Source organism: Ursus maritimus, unplaced genomic scaffold (genome assembly GCF_017311325.1).
Source record: "Ursus maritimus isolate PB19 unplaced genomic scaffold, ASM1731132v1 scaffold_7, whole genome shotgun sequence".
Taxonomy (NCBI): domain Eukaryota; kingdom Metazoa; phylum Chordata; class Mammalia; order Carnivora; family Ursidae; genus Ursus; species Ursus maritimus.
Window position 1 is genome coordinate 39,812,862 of NW_024426885.1, and position 21,619 is coordinate 39,834,480.

The 21,619-nt window shown below is 43.1% G+C and overlaps 1 protein-coding gene across 2 annotated transcripts in view; it reads left to right on the forward strand.

The window, feature by feature from the left end:
- The window catches only part of VSTM4 (V-set and transmembrane domain containing 4), a 104,892-nt gene extending 89,018 nt beyond the window's left edge, over positions 1-15,874 (forward strand). For both annotated transcript variants that reach the window (XM_040624422.1, XM_040624421.1), the window contains one exon: positions 14,340-15,874. In XM_040624422.1, the coding sequence (XP_040480356.1) occupies positions 14,340-14,364 (25 nt within the window). In that variant the 3' untranslated portion in view covers positions 14,365-15,874. The remainder of the gene's footprint in view (positions 1-14,339) is intronic.
- The last annotated feature ends 5,745 nt before the right edge of the window (positions 15,875-21,619 follow it).

The following is a 21,619-nucleotide window of genomic DNA, read 5'->3' on the forward strand; positions in this document are numbered from 1 at the left end:
CACAAGGTAATTTTCTAAGTACATTACATGTATTAACGCATTTAATCCTCAAAATAACCCTGTGGGATAGGTACTATTATGAGTCTCATAGGTGAGGTGTGTCAGGCAAGGAAATGGCGGCACAGAGAAACTCAGAAACTTGCCCAAGGTCACACAGATGGTAAATGGCAGTCTTTCTGTCTCTGAGAATCTATGTCCTTAAAACCACTAGGTAGACCCTTGAACCCCAGACACCTGATGAGCTAGAGCGTTAAAGATTGCAGTTGATTGGAAGACTGAGGTTTCAAAATGGAAGATTCTCCGAGCGGACTCCTACATAGAAGGAGATAACCAAACACTCTCTTTTTCTAAACATAAATATTCTTTTGAATAATATTGCCAGTAAAAGTACTTTTGGAAGGAAGCTGGGAAAACATACATGTATGGTCCATGGGGAAGAGAAAATGAGTGTCTGTATTAGATCACGGAGCTAATCGCCGCTATCACTGTGCCACTGTGAAGAGTTTCATGTGTCAGGACCCTCCCCAAGAGCTTTATCTATAATCACATTTTAGCTTCCAAACATGCATTGGTGAAATCTAGAGACCTCCGTCTGTCTGATGACTTGTAAAGCCTTGGGCCTTTTCTGTGCATGGCTTTAGTAAGTTCTATAGCTGGTCACCTCTGTGTGTCCTCAGAGCAATTAGCCGGGGGCATGTGACTTTCCATCACGTCATATTCATTCTGGGAACGCGCTTTGCTAAACATCCTTTGAATTCTCCAGAGTCAAGAGCATGATGCGAATTTGCTCTGCTCAAGAGTTCCAAGTGACTTCATCCAACTCACGGTGCCAAAAACCTGGATACAACTTTGAAATCTTAATCTCCATCCAAAACTTCTCTCCTGAGTTCCAGATCCTTTCTAATCCTTCCAAAGAAATAGAGAACACTGCTTCATTGGCCATCAGTTACTGAATAATCATGTGAAAGCCAGGCAGGGGGTAGGAATTTGGGTAGATATAATCCCAAGGTTTATGGACTTCTGAAGCAACAGAGAAAGTAGGCATTTTGTGCCTCAGAGACTACCTGTGCTCCCTGTGTGATGACCAAGGGTCCTGGTCGCTAGACCCTGGCTCAGAGTGTCAAGAGGCACCCATGTCAGCAGTCACAGCTGCATGCTGAATTTGGGGAGTGCAGCTGAATTCCAGCCCTCACCTGGGAGTGAGGATTCTGATATCAGTCATGCTGCTGAAGCCAGAGGTCCTAGTGGACCAGTGATCTCACCTCTAAGGAGATGGTGCGTAGACCTGGCATGTGGCTCCAGCAATTACTCAGAAAATTCCCCTGGCCATCTCTAGTTCTACCCTTTCACCGCTTAGCTTCCTATTCCCACCTGTCCAGTGGACATCTCTAATCAAGAGTCTTGTTTCCAGGTGCGCCTGAGTGGCGCAGTCAGTTAAGCCTCTGACTCTTGATTTCGGCTCAGGTCATGATGTCAGGGTCGTGGGATCAAGCCCCGCATCAGGCTCTGCACTCAGCACAGAGTCTGCTTGTCTCTCTCCCTCTGCTCCTCCCCCTCCTCTCTCTCTATCCCTAAAATAAATAGATAAATAAAATCTTAAAAAAAAAAAAAAGGTCTTTTGCCACCTGCCGCACAGCCTGGCCAAAGCAGAGTATGCCCATGGGCAGACCTGTGGAACTCAAAATTTAGTCAAGTTCGTATCCAAGGCACGCCGATTCTAACTGGACCAGTAAGAACTATGACATAGTTTTCTTTCCCGATTTTGGACCTACGGATACCGTCAAGGGCCCTCCATCGAATAGAGCCTCGCTGATTGCACGGCCTCCAGCTCCTCGGTGTGTGTGTGTGTGTGTGTGTGTGTGTGTGCGCGCATCATGAGGGGAGAATTTGTTTTACTAGATACTCCTCTGTTGAATAAAAAATGAGCACTTATCTTGAAGGGGGAAGAGGAAGTCTGCCCTCGATAATATGTAATTCTCTCTTGGGTAAATAGATTCCTGATAGTGCGAGTCGGTAGAACTGCAATCACATTTTTTAACTCTAAGGTGACGTTAGCATAAACATCCCCATGTCCTGGTTATTGATCTTTTGCTCAGATAATGCTATTCCCCAATTGAACTTCTGACATCGGAGAACTTGCAGTGGCTGCAATTCCATTTTTCTTTTATTCCTGCAACTTAATTCAGCGTGCACACCCAGAGGTGATCATAGCTATGAGAAAGTGTTGTTTTGCAGGAGTCTGCAGAGAATGTTCAATCAACCTCTCTCTTCCTCTCTCTTTCTCTCTCTCCTGGTAGGAATGTTAATTTTTGGCTTGAATCCTAGCATGAAATACTCAAACTACCAATGAGGACCTTGAAGTGTGGTGTGTCCCCAACAGGTGCACAACTTCTGGATTCTTGGGGGTTGACTTTTCTAGTGTGAGCCGTAGCAAGTAAATCCTTCTCCACAGAGCCACGTTCCATAATCAATACTCCAAAACTGGGGGAAAGAAGCGCTTAAGTTGGAAGTGGGAGGTCCAGCCCAGGGGGTGTCGTCTGCGGGTGAATGTCTCACCACTGGCAGAACAGAAGGATGGGCCATGGAAGACTTGGCATTTCACTGCACACTGACCTTGTTACACCTAGAGTCCAGAAGGTTCCATCACTGCATGAGAAAACTGGCATGTGTGCTAATGCTTTCTGAAGCCTTCCGAGGGGAAGTTGTGCTATGTGGGAGTTTAATTTGGCTCAGTGGTGGTCAATGAGCAGTTGAGTTCAAGTGTGGGGTCTGTGAGGTCCTTAAGGACAGCAGAAGGGTCACACAGCTGACATTTGAAGTCTGGTCCAAAGTGCCCTGCAGCCATGCTCTGCCGGCAGCCACGGGATGATGGCCTCAGGATGATGGTCTCCTTGCCTCCTCCCCATGAACCTTTCCACCAACCAAGAGATTTTTTCAGAGTTCCATTCCAACCTTTCTTTGATGCATCAACATGTATTTGTATGTGAACCGCCATCCCCTCTTGCTTATTGAATCCTCTTCCGGACTAAGGAATGGATTCTCCCTCGGCTGGGAGGAAATGTATCAGAAGTGAGATTACAGGTACATAAAGCAAAGAGGGTTAGAACAGACAAGATCCCAAGCAGTGGATCACAAACACCAGGCCCTTATGGAGGAATGGAGAAACTGACCAGGGGTCTGTAGGCTGAGGGGGAAAAGAAAATAAAACCAAACAGTCCTGGGAAAGAGGAAATGGGGCAGTTGCTTCTCACATGTTTGGAAAGTTCTAGGGCCTTTTCTAAAGGACCCTGTCTGACCCTCCCAGCCGTTGGTCCACTTCCCCTCCTTCCCATTTCTTCCTGCTCCTGCTGTCCAGTGAATACAGCAACATCAGACCTAAGTGTCCGAGGCCTGGAAATCCTGCTTCCAGGAGTTTCTTTTGTGTCTGCGAGCAGTCTGAAGCACTTGCGAGGTGTGAACAGCCCGTTCGAGATCACTGAAGGTTGTACCCTGGAGTGCCCATCTACTTCTGTGTGATTAGGATGGGGTTTTGAGGACCCACTGCAGGGTCCTCACCCCGGCGGTGCCCCATCGCATCACCCATTTCACCCTTTACGTGCTGTCCTGGCTCCTGGTTTTCCTGCCAGTTCTATAGTTTCACCAATAATGAATGACTCCGATCATTTGCTCTAAGCTGCTTCTGCCCTGAACCTTCCACTAAAGCATCCGGGCAAAAACAAGGCGGCTTGGTGAGAACTGGTGAGGAGTCTGCATTTACCGCCTTTCATTGGCCATTAGGAATTTATTTCCAGTTAAACAAGCCAGGAAATGTAATTAAGCACATGGTTGATGGTGACAGCCCAGTGAGCACGCCGGAAAAACGACAGGTTCTTTAAAGGTGTCAAGGACCGACATTATGCATCTTCTGTTGGAAACTGTATACACTTCGCAATTCGGAGCCTCCTGTGTGCTGCCTCATATCTTCAATCAAATTATATCCCAGAAATATGCATAAGGGAAATGATTCTACACATTTTATGGTGGGTTGTTGGCTTGTAGCAGTAATTGAAGTACCTTTCCACTTATGAAAGTACTAATTTTATTTGTTTTTATTGCTTTTCTAGATGCAATTATTTATTTAGTGTGCTTTGGCTTTATTGAATTATGTTTACTATAGGAACATCATAAAAATGTATGAAAACAACACATCAGCCCAGCCAGCCTGGTGACCTGTATTGAGAAAGCTAGTGTTATTTTTCATATCCAAACGTAATGGAATAACTTAAGAATAAACAGATAATCTACACTAGAAAACAATGCAATTTCAAGGTAATGTAATAAAACACCTGGACAATATGATTTCATAAATCCTGGTTCTAAAATTTACATGAGTTGGGTTTTGCGTGCTTATCTGAGGACACATGGCATTTCTAAATGGAATCATTATAATGTGAAATGTAATTAAACTGAAAGGCAAGATGTAAACGGGATTTTTGTTGGCTTGGAATATATGGACAACTAAGAAGCAGTGTAAAGACTTCTGATGTCAAAAGAAAAACAGGAGGCTCTCATCCCTCCAAATGTCCTTTGAAATTTAAAAATGGCCAGTTTGCGAAGGTCGCTTGGCAATTGTACTGGCTGTAGGAGTTAGGAACTCTCTTTGTCTCTTGCTTCCTGTCTCTATTATGATGTTCCATTTCAAAAGAAAAGAGACTTTTTGCTTTAGGCATTCTTTTTAAGAATGTTAAATTGAATGTGAATGATTTACTTGTCCTGAATCTTGGCAAGATAACCAAGGTGGAAGCACGAAAAATCAGAAATCAAAACAACACAACCAAAGCCAAGAAACAAAAACGAAAAGCAGGTTGCTAAGTCATGTGTCTTTATGACTGTAAAGTAGTGACTGACTTTTATTTTTCCGATGATGACTTAAAATTAACTAATGTGTTGTTTAAATACATGTGCCTACAAGAAAATGTGAAAGGTATCAACACATCTGCATGCTAAATTGTATGTCTCCCTTCGGCCAGCCAGGTGACGTCACCGGAGGGCAAGATGGATAGGTACCAGGTGCTTGATTTCCCAAGCAGGTTCCAAGGGCTTTCTAAGCACGTAAGATACATGCACACATATTTACCCAAATGATAGGAAAACATACAGTACACGTATGGTTCCATCATTCTTTTTAAAGACTGCACCATATACCCGTTGTACGAATACACCAGTCTCCCGCCGATGTTCATTGAAGTGTTTCCGGATTTTTGCTTGTACCAACAAACACCTCCACTGACGATATACAAGAGGGCCTGTTTCTTCTGTTTCTTTCCGCCCCTTTTCTCTTTTAATGTTTGTTAATGTAAAAGACAAAAAGTGATGTCTGATTTTAAATCCTGATTCTCTTATTCCTAGAGGTTGAGTCTCATTTGTGTGTACGAGTCTTTGTAATTTCCTTTCCTGTGAACTCTCTGGTCCTGTCTGTTGTTCTTTGCTTAATTTTCTCATGGATTATTGGCCATTATCTATGTTGCATTGTAGGGCCTTTGATATGAGTTGCAAATATTTTCTTCATTTTTTAATTATCCTTTGACTTTATTTAGGAAATATTTCACTGTCTGTGGCATGAAGGTGTTCATATCTTTTTTGTATCGATCCTGGGTTATTCTGTAAAATACCTTCTATACACTGAGGTTATTTTTAAAAAATGTCCCCACACATTCTTCCAGCACTTTTTATGAATTTACTTTCCACATTAAAATTTGAAATTTATCAGGAATTTGTCTGGTGTAAAGAATGATGTAGGGATATGATTTTTTTTTTCAAATGGCTGCCCAAGTGTCTTAACACTATTTATTGGAAAATAATAATTTATTTTATAATTTGGGGTTCATTTCTAGACTTTCTCATCAGTTTCATTGACATACAGGTGTATTCCTTTGCCAGTAACACAGTATTTTAATTATTACAGCCTTAGATTTTAATATCACTAGAATTGGATTACCAGTTATTCTAAAAAGAATATTAAACTTATTAAAAAATAAGTTTAAGGTATACATATTCTATTTGGATACATTTACATATTGTAATATGATTGCCAATGTAGCGATGTTCATCACATTACATAATTATACATGCACATAATTATAGTACAATATTATTGTCTACATGCATTATCCTGTGCATTAGATCTCAGTGCCTTATTACTGCTTGTTACAAGTTTGTACCCTTAGGCACCATCACTTGTATTTGATGCCTCTCAGTCCCCTCTGACAACCACCATTTTACTGTTTTTTATAGGTTTAACTTTTAGATTCCACTTATAAGTAATATCATGCAGTACTTGTCTTTCTCTGTCTCACTTATCTTAGCATAATGTGCTCCAGGTCTATCTGTGTTGTCACAAATGGGAGAATGTCTTCCTTCCTCATGGCTGAATACTATTCCATTGTCTATATGCAGCACATCTTTTTTATCCATTCATCCATTGATGGGCATTTGGGTTGTTTCCATATCTTGGCTTTGTGAATCGTGCTGCAATTCAATGGGCTCGCATACAACTCATTGAAGTCCTGTTTTTTGGTGTTTTTTGGGGGGATATACCCAGAAGTGGAATTGCTGGGTTATATAGTACATCTATTTTTAATATTTTGAGGAACCGCCATATTGTTTCCATAGTGGTTGGACCAATTTACATTCTTCCCAGCAAAGTGTAAGGGTTTTACCACATCCTTACCAGCTCCTGTGGTTTCTTGTCTTCTTGATGATAGGCATTCTCACAGGTGTGAGGTGATATCTCATTGCGGTTTTGATTTGCAGGTCCCTGATGATGAGTGATGTTGCGAATCTTTTCCTGTGTCTATTGGCCATTATGATGTCCTCTTTGGAGAAATGTCTAATTCTTTTGCCCATTTTTAAATTGGATTATTTTGTTTTCTTTTGTTACTGAGTTGATGGAATTCTTTATATATTTTGGATATTATTTGAATATTTCAACCCCTCATCCATTAATATAGTTTGAAAAAAAGTTCTCCCATTCTATAGGTTGTCTTTTCATTTTGTTAATTGTTTCTTATGCTCCGTAGGAGCTTTTTGGTTTTATATAGTACCATTTGTTAATATTTTCTTTTGTCGTTTGTGCCTTTGGTGTTATTTCCAAAAGAAAAAAAAATTTCCAAGACCAATATCAATGAGGTTCTTCCACATGTTTTCTTCTAGGACTTCTGTTTCATTTCATTTCAAGTTAGTTTTCATGAATGATGTGAGTTGGTGGTCCAATTTCATTATTCTGTGTATGTTTCTCCAATTTTCTTAGCACTATTTGTTGAAGAGACTATCCTTTCACTATTGGGTGTTCTTGTCTCCCTTGTCAAATATTAGTTGACCATAGATGCTAGGGTTTTTAAGTTGTCTGATGTGTCTATATTTGTGCCAGTACCATAGTGTGGCTTTGTACTATAGTTTGAAATCTGGAAGCATACTACTACTGGCTTTGTTCTTTTTTCTTAAGATTGCTTTGGCTATTTGGGATCTTTTGTGGTTCCACACAAAGTTTGGGATTGTTTCTTTTATTTCTGTGAAGAATGCCGTTGGTACTTTGATGGGGATTATGTTGAATCTGTAGATGGCCTTGGGTAGTATGGCCATCTTAGCAATATTAATTCTTCCAATCCATGACATGGGATATCTTTCTGTTTGTTTGTGTCTTCTTCAATTTCTTTCAGCAAAGTTTTGTAATTTTCATTGTATAGATCTTTCACTTGGTTAATTTTATCCCTAAGTATTTTTTTGATGCTATTATGAATGGGTTCATTTTCTTTGTTTTTCAGGTGCTTCGTCTTCAGTGCAAAGGAGTGCAGTTAATTTCTATATGTTGGTTTTGTTTCCTGCCTCTCTTCTGATATAGGTTTTTTACTAATTCTTTGGGATATTCTATATGTAGGGATCATGTCATCAGCAAGCAATAACAATTTTACTTCTTCCCTTCTGATTTGAATGCCTTTTATTTCTTTGTCGTGCTTAATTGCTCTAGCTTGGACTTCCAGTATTATATTGAATAGGAGTGGTGAGAGTGGGCATCCTTGCCTTGTTCCTGATCTTGGGGAAAACACTTTCAGTTTCTCCCCATTAAGTATAATGTTAGCTGTGGGTTTGTCATATATGGCCTTTTGTATGTTACTTTTATATCCAGTCTATTAAAGTTTTTTTATCATAAAAGGATGTTGTATTTCGCCAGATGCTTTTTCTGTATCTATTGACACGAACCTGTGATTTTTATCTTTCATTTTATTGACGTGGTGAATTCCATTTATTGATTTGTGTGTTGAACCATCCTTGAATTTCAGGAATAAATTCCACTTGGTCATGGTGTATAATCCTTTTAATATGTTCATGAATTTGATTTGCTAACATTATTTTGAGAATTTTTGCATCTATATTCATCAGGGATATTGGTCTATAGTTTCTTTTTCTTGTGATATCCCTGTCTGGTTTTTGTATCAAAGTGATGATGATCTCATAGAATGAGTTTGGAAGCATTCCCTCCTCCTTGATACTTTAGGAGAGTTTGAAGAGGATTGGTATTAATTGTTCTTTACATGTATGGTAGAATTTTCCAATGAAGCTGTCTGGTCTTGAAGTTTTTTGTGTTGGGAGTATTTTATTACTGATTCGATCTCTTTACAGTTAGCTAAAGCTACTCTTTAGCTTTTCTGTTTCTTCCTGATTCAGTCTTCTTAGGTTGTGTGTTTCTAGAAATGTAAATATTTATTCTCAATTATGTAATTTTTTGGCATATAATGGTTCATAGTAGTCTCATGACTCTGTGTATTTCTGTAGTGTCTGTTCTAAAGTCTTCTCTTTCATTTCTAATTTTTTTTATTTGAGTTTTCTCTATTTTTCTTTAATTAGTCTAGCTTAAGGTTTGTCAATTTTGTTTATCTTTTCAAAGAACCAGCTCTTAGTTTCACTGAATCTTTCTATTATTTTTCTGGTTTCTATTTCATTTATTTCCACGCTGATCCTTACTTTTTACTTCTTTCTGATAACTTTGGGCTTGGTTTGTTTTCTTTTTTTTAGTTCCTTATGGTATAAAATTGGGTTGTTTGAGATCTTCCTAATTTCGTAATATATGCAGTTATTGTTATAAACAATAACTCTCAGATCTGCTTTTGATATACCCCACTGTACTGATGTTGTGTTTTCGTTTTCATTTGTTTGGAGATAATCTTTTATTTCTCTTTTGATTTCTTCTTTGATCCAGTGGTTGTTTAGAAATGTGTTGTTTAGTTTCCACATATTTTTAGATCTTCTCACTTTCCTCTTGTTGATTTCTAGTTTTATACCACGTGGTCAGAGAAGATAGTTGTTATGATTTCAGTCTTCTTAAATTTCCTAAGATTAGTTTTGTGGACTAACATGATCTATCCTGGAGAATGTCCCATGTGCACTTGAGAAAATGTGTATTCTGCTGCTATTGGGGGGAATGTTCTATATATGTCTGTTAACTCCATGTGTTCTAAAGTATGTTTCAATTTCAACATTTCATTGTAGATTTTCTGTCTGAATGGTCTATCCATTGCTGATAGTGGGGTATTGAAGTCCCCTACAATTATTGTATTATTGTCTATTTCTCCCTTATGATCTTTTATTAATTACTTAATTACTTTTATTAATGACTTAATATATAGTATACATGTATGCTTAAGTAATATTAATTACTTAATATAGTTAATATATACTTAATTTCATTGCTTAGTTGTTGGGAGCATATATATTTACAATTGTTATATCTGCTTGATGTATTGACCCCTTTATCATTATGTAATGATCTTTTTCTCTGGTTACTCTTTTTGGCTTGAAGTCTATTTTGTCTAATATAAGTATGATTATGCCTAACTTTTCATTTCTGCTTGTTGGAGTAACATTTTCCATTTTTTCACTTTAAGCCTATGTGTAACTTTAAAGCTGAAGTGAGTCTCCCATAGGCAGAATTTAGTTGGGTCTTATTTTTTATATATCCAGCCACTTGTGTCTTCTGATGGGTGAGTTCGATCCATTCACATTCAGGGTGATTATTGGTATGTAAGTGTTTACTGCTTCCATTTCATCTTTTGCCTCCTGGTTATTTTGTCTCTCCATTGTTTCTTTTTCCTTCTGTTTCTGTCTGCTTTTGTAAGTTGATGATTTTTCATGGTTGTTGGCACAGTCCCCTCCCCCTCCTTTTTTTAATGTTTTGTGTCTATGCTTTAGATATTTGCTTTTTGGTCGCCATGAGGTTTACACAAAACATTTCATAGATAACACAGTCCTTTTTCTGCAGATAGCAAGTTATCTTGACTGGCCTATAAAGCCTCCGTTCTTTTACTGTTCCCCTTTTTGATGTCACAAATGATCTCTTTTTATACTGTGATTTTGTTACCAAGTTGTAGTAACTATAGTTATCTTTAATGTCTTTAATGCTCTTTTCCTTTAACCTTTATGCTGTGGTTAAGGAGTTAATATGCTATTCTAAAGAAGAGTTATTGTAGTCTAGTTCTATGTATCGCCTTAATCAGAGTTTTGTGTACTTTCGTCTTTTCATTTCAGCTTGAGGAGCTCCTTTCAACATTTCTTGTAAGGCAGGTCTAGTGGTGGTGAACTCTCTCAGCTTTTGTCTGGGAAAACCTTTATTTCTTCTTTATTTCTGAAGGATAACTTTGCCAAATACTCTTGGCTGACAAGTTTTTATCTTCCAGTACTTCAAATATGTCATTCCTCTCTCCCTTGGCCTGTGGAGTTTCTGCTGAGAAATCTGCTGATAGCCTAACAGGGGTACTTTGTAGGTTACTGTCTTTTTTCCCCCTTGGCTCTTTTTAAAAGTCTTTATTGTTGACTTTTGACAGTTTTAATATAATGTGTCTTGGAGAGGGTCTTTTTGCATTGAGATAATAAGGTGTTCTATTAGTTTTGTGGACTTGTATATCCAGTTCCTTCCCCAGGAATGGGAAGTTCTCAGCTCTTATTTCTTTAAATAGGCTCTCTTCCCTTCCCCTCTCTCTTCTTTCTGTGATACCCATTATTCTCATGTTGGCTTTTCTAATGGAGTCAGATGACTCACATAGTTTCTTCACTATTGAAAATTTTAGGTCTCTCTTCTCTTCCACCAGAATCATTTCTATATTTCTGTCCTTGAGCTTACTAATTCTCTCTTCCATATGATCTGCTGTGTTTCCAGTACATTCTAGTGCATTCTTCATCTCATTTATTGAGTTCTTTAGCTCCAGAATTTCTGTTTGTTTCTGTTCTGGAACTTCATTCTCTTTGGTAAAGTATTCCTTCTGTTCATTAGTTTTATTACTTAGATCACTGCATTGTCTTCCTGAGTTTTCTTGTGGCTCATCGAACTTCCTTACAACAAGTATTTTAAATTATCAGTTAGGTTACAGTATTCCATGTCTTTGGGTTTGGTTGCTGGAAAATTGTCTTTTATTTTTGTGATAGCGTGTTACTGTGATTGTTTTCATATTACTGTGATTTTTCATGGTGTTTGAAGAGAAGTGGTTCTGCCACTGCATTTGAAGTAGTGAACACCTTTTTTATGTAGGCAAGGTTTTGTTTACTTTGATTCTAACGGTTCAACAGGTTGGTAGTTAGGAGCCTCCCTTTTGTTTTCCAGAAGGTGGCGCTATAGCACAAGTTTTTGGCTTCTGTTAAGGGATCTGACAGGCTGCTCAGGTTGGGAGGACTGTGCATTTTAAAAAAAGCAAAAGGTGGGGACAGAGCAGGGGTGAGTGGGGAAGGTGTGTGCTCAGTGCTTGGGGCTTTCGGTATGCCCACTGCTCCGTAGGGGGATCCTGAGTGGGGATGGTCCTCTCTCAGTCTCTTTTCCTCTCCCCCATCACTGTGGTCTCCTCAGAGAGGGCACTGGTCCCTCCAGCTGTGAGGCACAGAGCCAGCCCAGGAGGCTTCACTGCCTTCACCCTCCACCTCCTCTGCCAGAAAGGTGGTGCTGGCTGGTCACCGGAGCAGCCACACCTTCTCTGCCATCACCGCCCGTGCCACTGCTGGCTCCACCACCACCACCCTCCCTCTGCAGTCCGGTCCACCCTTCAGGTGCACAGATGGACAGAGCTCTCAGGTGTCCTGGGATACTGTGCAGAGGTGCTTTTCTTTTTGATTACGGATGTCCGACTAGTTGTACATGGAAGGGGAGAGAAAAAAGGGATGGCTTCTGCTGCTGTGATGCTGCCATCACTCCGTCGCAATCCACCCACGATTCTTTATCTTAATTATGTGCCTTAATCATGGCGGGGAAGTATACATCTATGCCTGCTTCGTTCAAAAGTTGTTTTTAACAAAAACATTTCTTTTTAATTTTACTAAATGCCTTTCCAGCATCTATAGAGATAACCATATTGTTGTTTGCATCTATGGCTATCGTCGATTGTATCGGGAGAATTTTCTAATATTGAACCGTCTTTGCATTCCTGGAATGCAGTTATCTGCCTTTTAATGTGCTTCCTCATTCTGAGTAAATCTGATTTAAACTGTACATCGATAAATGAGATTGTTTTAAAATACGTGAAGTTTTTCTTCTTTTAATGTTCTGGATCAGTTTAATTATACCGGAATTATCTTTTCCTTAAAGGAATTTCTTGTAGAAAGTTTCCTATAAAGCTGCCTGGGCCTGGTGTTTTTAAGAAAGAGTTCTTTGGCAATATTCCCTCCCTCCCTCCCGTCTTCCCTCCTTCCCTTCTTTTCTTTCTTTTATTTTCCTTTCCTTTTCTTTCTTTTTTTTTTTGATGATAATTAGTACATTCATATTTTCTGGAGTTAATCTTTATAATTTATACTTTTTGGAACATTACCCATTTTATACTGTATTGCAAAATGTGGGACAATGAGTTGAGCCAAGTAGTTTTTTTAATTTAAAAAATTTATTAACATTATATCCCCTTCCTCATTTCCTATTTTATTCATTTGGGCTTTTTCCCCTTTTTATCTTGATTAATTTATTTTTCAGTTTATTTGTTGTATTGGTGTTTTCTAAACACAAGCTTTTGGGTCTTCTTATAATTCTACTGTTGTTCTGCTTTCTGATTCATACAGTCTGGTTTTAATTTTACTGGTCTTTCTTTCTACTTTTTTTCCCATTTATTTTGCTCTTTTCTAACTTCTTTAATTGGGTGCTTGATCCATTTAATTCATATTATTAATAGAAATATTTAAGACTATGATTTTTCTGTGAGTACTGAATTCTTTGAGTTCTAGCAAGTAATATTTTCTTTTTCATCATTATCAAGATATTCCAGAGCTTTAGTTTTGTACATATTAAGTCATTCAAGAAAATGTCTAGATGGTGTCATTCTGATTTCGTTATTAATTTCTAGAATTTTTTGTTTCTGTCTCTTTCATTTTATTTTTTCCTTTTGATCAGAAACTGTTAGTGGGATGACTGGGTGGCTCAGTTGGCTAAGCTTCCAACTCTTTTTTTTTTTTTAAAGATTTTTTATTTATTTATTTGACAGAGATAGAGACAGCCAGCGAGAGAGGGAACACAAGCAGGGGGAGTGGGAGAGGAAGAAGCAGGCTCATAGCGGAGGAGCCTGATGTGGGGCTCGATCCCATAACGCCGGGATCACGCCCTGAGCCGAAGGCAGGCGCTTAACTGCTGTGCCACCCAGGCGCCCCAAGCTTCCAACTCTTGATTTCCATTTAGATCATGATCTTAGGGTCATGGGGTCAAGCCCTGAGTTGGGCCCCACACTTAGTGAGGAGTCTGCTTAAGATTCTCTCCCTCTGCCCCTCCCCGCTCTTGTGCTCTCTCTCTCTCTCAAATAAATAAATAAAATCTTTTTTAAAAAAAGAGAGAAACTGTTTGTTAACATTATTTTCAGAATTAGAGTTTACTTTGTGGCCTAATGTTTAATCATTTTTTGTTAGCTTTCTTTTTTTTCTTTTTTAAGATTTTATTTTTATTTATTTGACAGAGAGAGACGGCGAGAGAGGGAACACAAGCAAGGGGAGTGTGAGTCCCTGAAGCAGGCCGAGCAGAGAGCCCGATGCAGGGCTGGATCCCAGGACCCTGGGATCATGACCTGAGTCAAAGGCAGACACTTAACAGCTGAGCCACCCAGGCGCCCCTATTGTTAGCTTTCTGTGTCAAGAATAAATCATGATGTCTCTCTGCAGGGCATAATGTTCTTTAGAAGACAATGAGATCTGTATTATTGCGTTATTTAGGTTTTATCTATCCTTGGAAATTTTTTGTCCATTTGTTCCCCCTTGGATCCCCAGAATGCAGTGAAAATGCGCACCTGATGAATGAAGGTATGATGCGGAACTCACTGTGGTCAGCTAGAGTTGTGTTGTGTTCTGTCTTCTAGCCGAAGATTGCCGAGGAGAACCTGACCTACGCTGAGCTGGAGCTGGTCAAACCCCACCGAGCTGCCAAAGGCCTCCCCACCAGCACCGTCTACGCCCAGATCCTCTTTGAGGAGAACAAGCTGTAACGTGGCGTCCTCTTCCGCGGTCCTCTTCTGTGGTCCTATTTAATACCTGCCACCCTAGTTATTTATGATACCTTGGAAACAAAATCCTTATTTTTGTATTTTCCCTCGTGCCTTCTGTGTGGTGGGGAGCCTCTTTCCAACGGCGTCCCAGGTGCCTTCGAGGAAAGGTATGACGCACGAGGTATGAGGCTCCTCTCCGTCAAAGAGTAGGGGCCACAGCCCTTGGACGAATCTCCCAGGACAGGATGTGTCTGGGTCCAAGCCCTGAGCAGTGTGGACTCTGATTCTGAGAGCACTCAAGGAGATTTTCTGCTGAGCCAAACCCCTTCATGTTTTCTTCTCCTTTCTTTGGGTTTTAATCTTTTTAAAATCTTATTTTAATCTTGTACTCTTCCTGTATTTGTGATATCAAGCTCATAGTATATAGCTAGAGGAAATGCCATTATAGACCAAAGTATGAGATGGTAGATACGTACTAACTGGTTTTTCAAAATGTCAGAGAACATTTCTAGGGTGCCTCGAGCAGAGTGAACCGCTTATTGCAAATGGTCACTCAAGATAGCATCTCTTGTTTTAAATAGATGCACTGACCCTGGTGATTTAAGGGCAGAGGCAGATTGCGGGGAACTTCAATGTCTAAGCGAACAGTCCACTGTCTAAATACGCCACTGCCCATTTCCCCGCCTGTGATCATTCAAGGCCGCAGGGCGAGTAGCATACCATTCTGAAGGACTTCCCCCCTTCAGCACGGTGGACCTATATTGCTCTAGAAACTTACATTCTCCAGAAAGTTCTTACTCACTGTTTTCCAAAGGAGCAAGGGAGGGAGCTAGCCATCCATGAACACACTGGAGGAAGGGGGCCTCTTGGAAGTGTGCCAAGGTTACCACCTCTGATTGAACGTCCACTCGTGTGTGAGCAGAGTTTTTGCCTGGTTCCCCTGGGGTAGAAAGTGCAGGCCAAGCTGGAAAAATGTGTTTTAAAGACCCTACTGTTGTAAAGGGCCTCTCCCGACTCAATGTCCCGCGCGGTTTCTCGCGTGTTTGGGTTCGGCTCAGGCAGGGACACGGGGCAAATACATCTGTGCAGAAGTCGTTCTGTGTGGACGATACAACATCCGGGATCTCCCTGAAGATGGAGACCTTCTAGAAGAGAGACGCCCTGTCGACTGTGTTGTTAAGGACACTTCTCGTGTGGGTGCGCTCCGGGTGGTTATTTACTGCGCACTGCACGAATCGTTCGGCTTTGTAGTGGATCATGTATGTATGGTAAATTATGTATTTTAAACACAACCTTGAGTGTGAGTTGTGCCCCTCTGTATAACCCTGTATAGCCATGTGAACTCGGTCGAGTTCCTTATTCCCTAATTATCTCAGACTCATGTTTATATTAAAGGTGACTTAACCTGTCGGGATAACGAATACTGCGAGATTCGGGCTACTATACATTGCTTCACACTACACTGTGTTAACATTCATGCGACGCCCAGTCCGTAGTTTCAGAGTGAACATTTCTTTACAGTGCAAGGCTCTCATTACAATAGCTTCAAAAACCAATGTCTATCCATGAACTTGGCTCTATATTAACACTCCCAAGGACCCCGTGATAGCTTATGAGTACGTCTTGTGGTTTCTTGGAAAGTTTCCACACTGGGAGCAGGTATATTTTCTAGAAGCAGAAGAAGCCTGACTTTACAAAGAGGAAATCATTCTCTCTGGCCTATACCCATACCATTCCCTTCCTCTCTGCCAAATTTCAAAGGTAGTGAATAAACCACACAGCTTTTGAGGGAGAAATACCACTTGGAAGGCATTACTGGAACTTCCCAGAGCATCTTTTAGGAGCGCAGAATGTGTGGTTGGCACACAATTCATGTCATAATCACCATGGGCAGCCTATCCTGTTTTATCACGGCAGCGTTCCAGCAGAGTGTGGTTCAGTGGTGTTTTGAGAAAGGAGGGTGATTTCTTCATCTGCACGAGGAGCCATACAGGCTAGTGGGGTCCCGGGGGTGCCAGGTGGGGGTGGAGAGTGGGGCACGTGAAGAGAAGATCGTGGGGACAGGCAAGAGGGTAGGGAGCCCAGAGGCTTCTGCAGAACCAAACTGAACTTCGATCACTCTCAAACCCTCTCCTTAAATTCAGAGGGGGGTTAGGGCCATCATATATGGACATAAACATGTGTCACCAGAAGGGCACAAGCTTCTAAGAGCTGGTAGCTGCAGGTTAGTCTAACAGGTCATGGTTGTAGAGTCCACTCAGACGTTTCCTCCAACATTCCGGTCGTAGCTGCACAAATCCACGCTATGCGGGGTGACTGAGGGACCAGCTGGACATGGAGTATAAAAGGAGCCTGCCAGCCATCACCCCCTACTGAAGATGCTTCCTGAGGGAATCTTGGAAGGTACCGTCCACATCCAAGCAGAGCTCATCCCACCGTTCTCTCCAGAAGCAAACCATCCCAGTTCTGCTCAGAACTACAAGCAATGGATGACCTGTCCCTGGTGTTTCTTTGGAATGATAAATCTTGACATTATTGTTATAGTAAACTTAAAACGTGGGTCTACTCATTTATTCTCTATCAAATGAATCACGAACCATGCCTTACATTTCTAAAGATAAGTAAGGGGAAATATATCAAATAAAAATTAGGAAAAGCTCTTCAACTTGCTTTTACTCTCAGGCATCTATTGAAACTATATTAAAGCAGTTTGTAAAAGGGACAATTGCTTGTATATTTAAATGAAGTCAGAACAAGTAAGAACCCATTGCTCGTAGATACGCTAAGATTTGGTGGTGAACTTTGACCTCGGCCAGGTATAGCATGGAAGCATGGAAACATGGCAGGAAGCAAGGCAGTGAGAAACAGCATTCCCAAGCTCTGAACTAAAGCAGGAGTGGTGGGGGGAAAGGGTTGGGATTTCATTGGGATCATGTCTTCATTAAAGCGTCATGATGTTGTTAGCTCACAGGACGGGTCAGAAAAAGCCAGCAGCCCCCACCCTTCCTGATACTTGCTGGAGTGAAAATGACATGGGGCATTTGGTATTTTTAGTGCGTAGTCATCTGGGCCATCCCACACATCGATAAACCCAAACACTCACTTGGGATAAGAACACTAAACCAGTTGATGCTCTTCGAGACTATTCACGCCCTTGGTCATCACTCGGCCTCTGATATGCATGACTACAGCCTAGGCTGAGCCAAGAATGGGGCTCGTGCTCCAGGCCACAAAAAAAAAAAATGGTCCAAAGCTTGCAAGAGGCCTGGCCTGGGCGAATCAGAATCCTTGGGAGAAACAAACCATCTTTCGCTTGGGCAGCGAAGCGAGGATGCCGCGTATCGGATCTGCCTCCAGCCACGTCTCTGGTGGGTAGAGAAGCCTTGAAGAATGAAGGAGACTTTGAAAGAGAAGCAGGGAGGAAAATGTCCCGGAAGCACAGAATCCTGGCTCCCAGACTCTAGAATCCCTCAGACTTTTCTCTTTCCTTCAGATCTTCCTTTGATTCCATTAACTACCCCATTTTCCTACCTTCCACACCCTACTTTTGGGCAAGCCCATCAGGTGGCAGTGGTGAGGGTTCTGACTGATACGGTATGCATCCAAGCTGCTTCCCGGCTCAAGAAGCAGAAGACTCGCCCTGAGTGTCCCTGCCCAGGGAGTCCGCTTACGTTATGTCCCCTGAGGTACACGCCACCACGAGCTCCTGCCGTGCCCTGCACCTTCCCACCGAGCAGGCCTTCTCAGGGCCCTGAGGACACTCTTCTCGATGGAGAAGGACTCTCAGGCTTCTCCTGTTGGAGGGACCCTCTGGCTTGGAGTAGGGACACCAGCAGGCCTAGAGTAGTACGAAGCAGCACTGGGGACAGCAGGGGGAGGGCACAAGGTGGAGATTCAAATGAGCCACGTCACAGGGATACTGGAGAGAGTCTTTTTGCATGGCTGTGAAGTTTTGGGTGGCTTCCGTATAGAAGATGATGTCTTTCAGTATCCCTGCATTTCCTGGGGAGAGGGTGGGACCCAGCTCTGTGTCATTCTTAGCCCATTAGGGGAAGTTGAGGCAGCCACATGGTGGGATGTTGACTCTCCATCACATCCTACCCCCACCCCCACCCCATACACTGGACAGAGACTGTTCACTGGGATTGGACGCAAAGAAGACATTCATGGTTTGGAGGAAGGGCGGGCCTTCTGAGTGACAGGTTGAATGGGAGCTCCGGCGGAGTGTCCAGTGGGTAGGGTAGACGAGGGCTCCCCAAACTTGACTACATCACCGGGTCTTGTTAAGCTGTGGATCATGGTTCAGGAAGTCTATAGGGGGCCCGGGAGTCTGTGTTTCTGACAAGCCTCCAAGGAATGCCCATGCTTCTGCATCCAGACCACGTGTTGAGTGGCATGAGTGTAAACTGTTGGGAAATGTGGGGTCTGGACCCCCTGAAGGTTTGAGGGCTGTCCTCAGAGTGTAGGTCACAGCTGAAGTCTGTCACCTTGAAGCCAAATCCCCAGGGAGAAGCAGCCCAAAGTGGAGAGAAGGTGTCTTGGCCTGAGTGATGGGGAGCTCCCTGCTGGCAGCTCCAGGAGCAGGTGAGGAGCCTAAAGGAGGCTAGGGGAGAGCAAGCGATCAGAGGAGGGGGAGAGGGTTGGAGAAAGCCATGTCTGGGAGTTTCTCAAAGGAGGAGGCGCTCAGCAGTGTGCACGTGGCAGAGGTCAAATAGAATAGAGGTTGAGCCTTGGCTCTTTCTGAATTAATTGTACATTTTGCATTTTTAAAAATGATTTGTTTTGCTGGGGAAAACAATTCCCCAAGTGCACAGGGCTAACAGACTTTGGCGCTGAGCCCCATGTGCTCTGGTCAGTGGATTTCCCCCAAGCAATCAGAGTCTTTCCATAGGGTGGCGATTTGGGGAAGACTCTTAATTAATGCATAGGGTGGGGGGGTGAGGGTGGCCACTGCAGTTTTCTGCTCCTTCTGTAGTCATTGATAAAAGATGACTTGGTGTCTACTTTCTAATAAACACAGCTCAATTAGCTTCACGCCAATTTAGTGTCTGATTGTTAAACGTTAATGTACTGGACCCTATAGTTTTAAATAGAATTAGAGATGTTTACAGCTTTGGTTTAAATGCACCTTGTTCTTCCACATTAAACTTTATTACAAGTGTCCTCCATCAGCAAACAGGAGAAAAACTCATTAGTCGCTGGTGTGTGTGGGGGCCGTGGCTGCGGCGGGCAGAGCCAGCAGTCCGTTTTCCTTTATTACAGCTTGCTAGCTGGCAGGTGGGTGTGATGGCGCCCTGGGCATAAGTACGATCGAGGACCCCAGGCTCCTGGGTCTATGGGGGAGATCTGAGAGTATCCACGAACACCCAGGAATTTTTATGCAGAAGTCTGTGTTGCTTGTGTGAGGGCCTGATGCTCTCTTCAGTTTTCTAAAGGAGTCCGTGCTCCACATGAGATGGGACCCTTGGAGACTCTTCGCCAGGGTCCTAACGGCAAGGTCCCCTAGGAGCATCGTGATGAAGTCTGTCACTTTCCAGCTGGGAGGGTAAGGAGTGGGAAGGGACTAGTTGGCGACAAAAAACCAAGTTTTTTGTCGCCAAGCCTGGTGACCATCCCCTCTTCAATATCCCCACCCTAACCCCCAACTCCACCACCAAGCTCTGGCCCCAGGCAGCCTACCAGTTGGAGTCTCTGGACCCTTCTCCTGGGCTCCATGTCTACCCACTAGCCCTTCCCCTCAGAGCACCTCCATGTCTCCCAGAAGCCAGTGTTCACTGCTGACCACATCCTGAACACCCCGTGCCCCTCAACAGCTTAGCCGTGCTGCTTAAGAACACCACCATTCATCTCCTAATGAAGACAGGAAACCTGGTGTCGTCGGAGATGTAGGTCATGAGCAGAAGCCACAGAATTGTTGCTGATTTTCTAGAAAAATACCAGGGGCCAGGCACCGTCCTGAGCACATTTTCCGTATTATCTCATTAAACCAATACCGTCCCGCCCCCATCTGCCGTCAAAGAAGCAGAGGGTCAGAGAGCTCAGCGAGCTTGCTCACGATGACAGCGCTGGAGGCATGCTGCATCCTGTGTCCTCCCTCACGGTACCAGCACCTGCCCCTCCCCTCTGGCCACACGGCTCCTGCGTTCCACCAGCTCTGCTCCGGGCACCTCCCTCCGGGCCTCTGTATTCACCCTTGACCTTCTTCCTGCCGGCTAACCCATTCTCCGAAGTGCTGCCAGAGGGATGCCTCTAAAGTGCGGACTGCCTGAGTCACCGCCTGCCTGAAACCCCACTCTCCACGGCCCGTAGGATGAGGCTCAGCCTCCCAGAGCTGTGGGGGCCCACCTCCCTTGCTGGTTCCAATACCGCTGCCCGCCCCCTCCCCTGACACCGTTTGCTCAGCCCACGGGGGGCGTCGGGGCTGCGAGAGGAGGCAGCTCTGGCCACGGAGGCCGCACAGCACTTCTCAGAGCATGGGAGCTGAGACCACGCCTCTGGGCACTGACCGAAGCCCCAGGGGCAGCCACGCAGTCACGCAGCTCCTGCTTCCACGGCATCTAGGGCCAGAGCCCAGGCGGGGTCACCGTGCTCCCTGAGTGCCACAGACATAGCTGCTGGCTTTGGTAGCACAGGGGTGACAAGCTCTGGAACAACGTGCTCCTTAGGCACTAGAGGCAATAGAATAGAGAGACCTCTACCTCTCGGGAGGTACATAGCGTTTTGTCTACACTGGCAGAGTAAGCTTAGCCGGGATTGATCTGGGCCTTCTGTGATGTCAGTGGAGGGGCGAGCAAAGGAAGACTGGGCCTCCTCCTGAACTGAGAGAGTGCCACTCAAGTCACATGTCACCGTGAAGGGACAGATCTTATCTGTGGCCGCAGCTGGCAACACGGGACTCCCAGGTAACAGAAGCCAATGACTTGGCATCCAGGAACATGCCCTCTTTATAGAATGTTAGGACTTACAGAGACCTGAGAGGTTGTCTGCTTAAACCTTGCCGTCAGTCCCCCATCACTTTACAAATAAGACCATGACTTAAAGGTCACAAAACCTCATTAGTGGTCATCAGGATCCCAACACAGGGCTCGCCTTCTTTCCATAACTCCTCTTGCCCCAGCCTGTGTGCATTCCATCCCCGCCCCACCCTCAGAGGT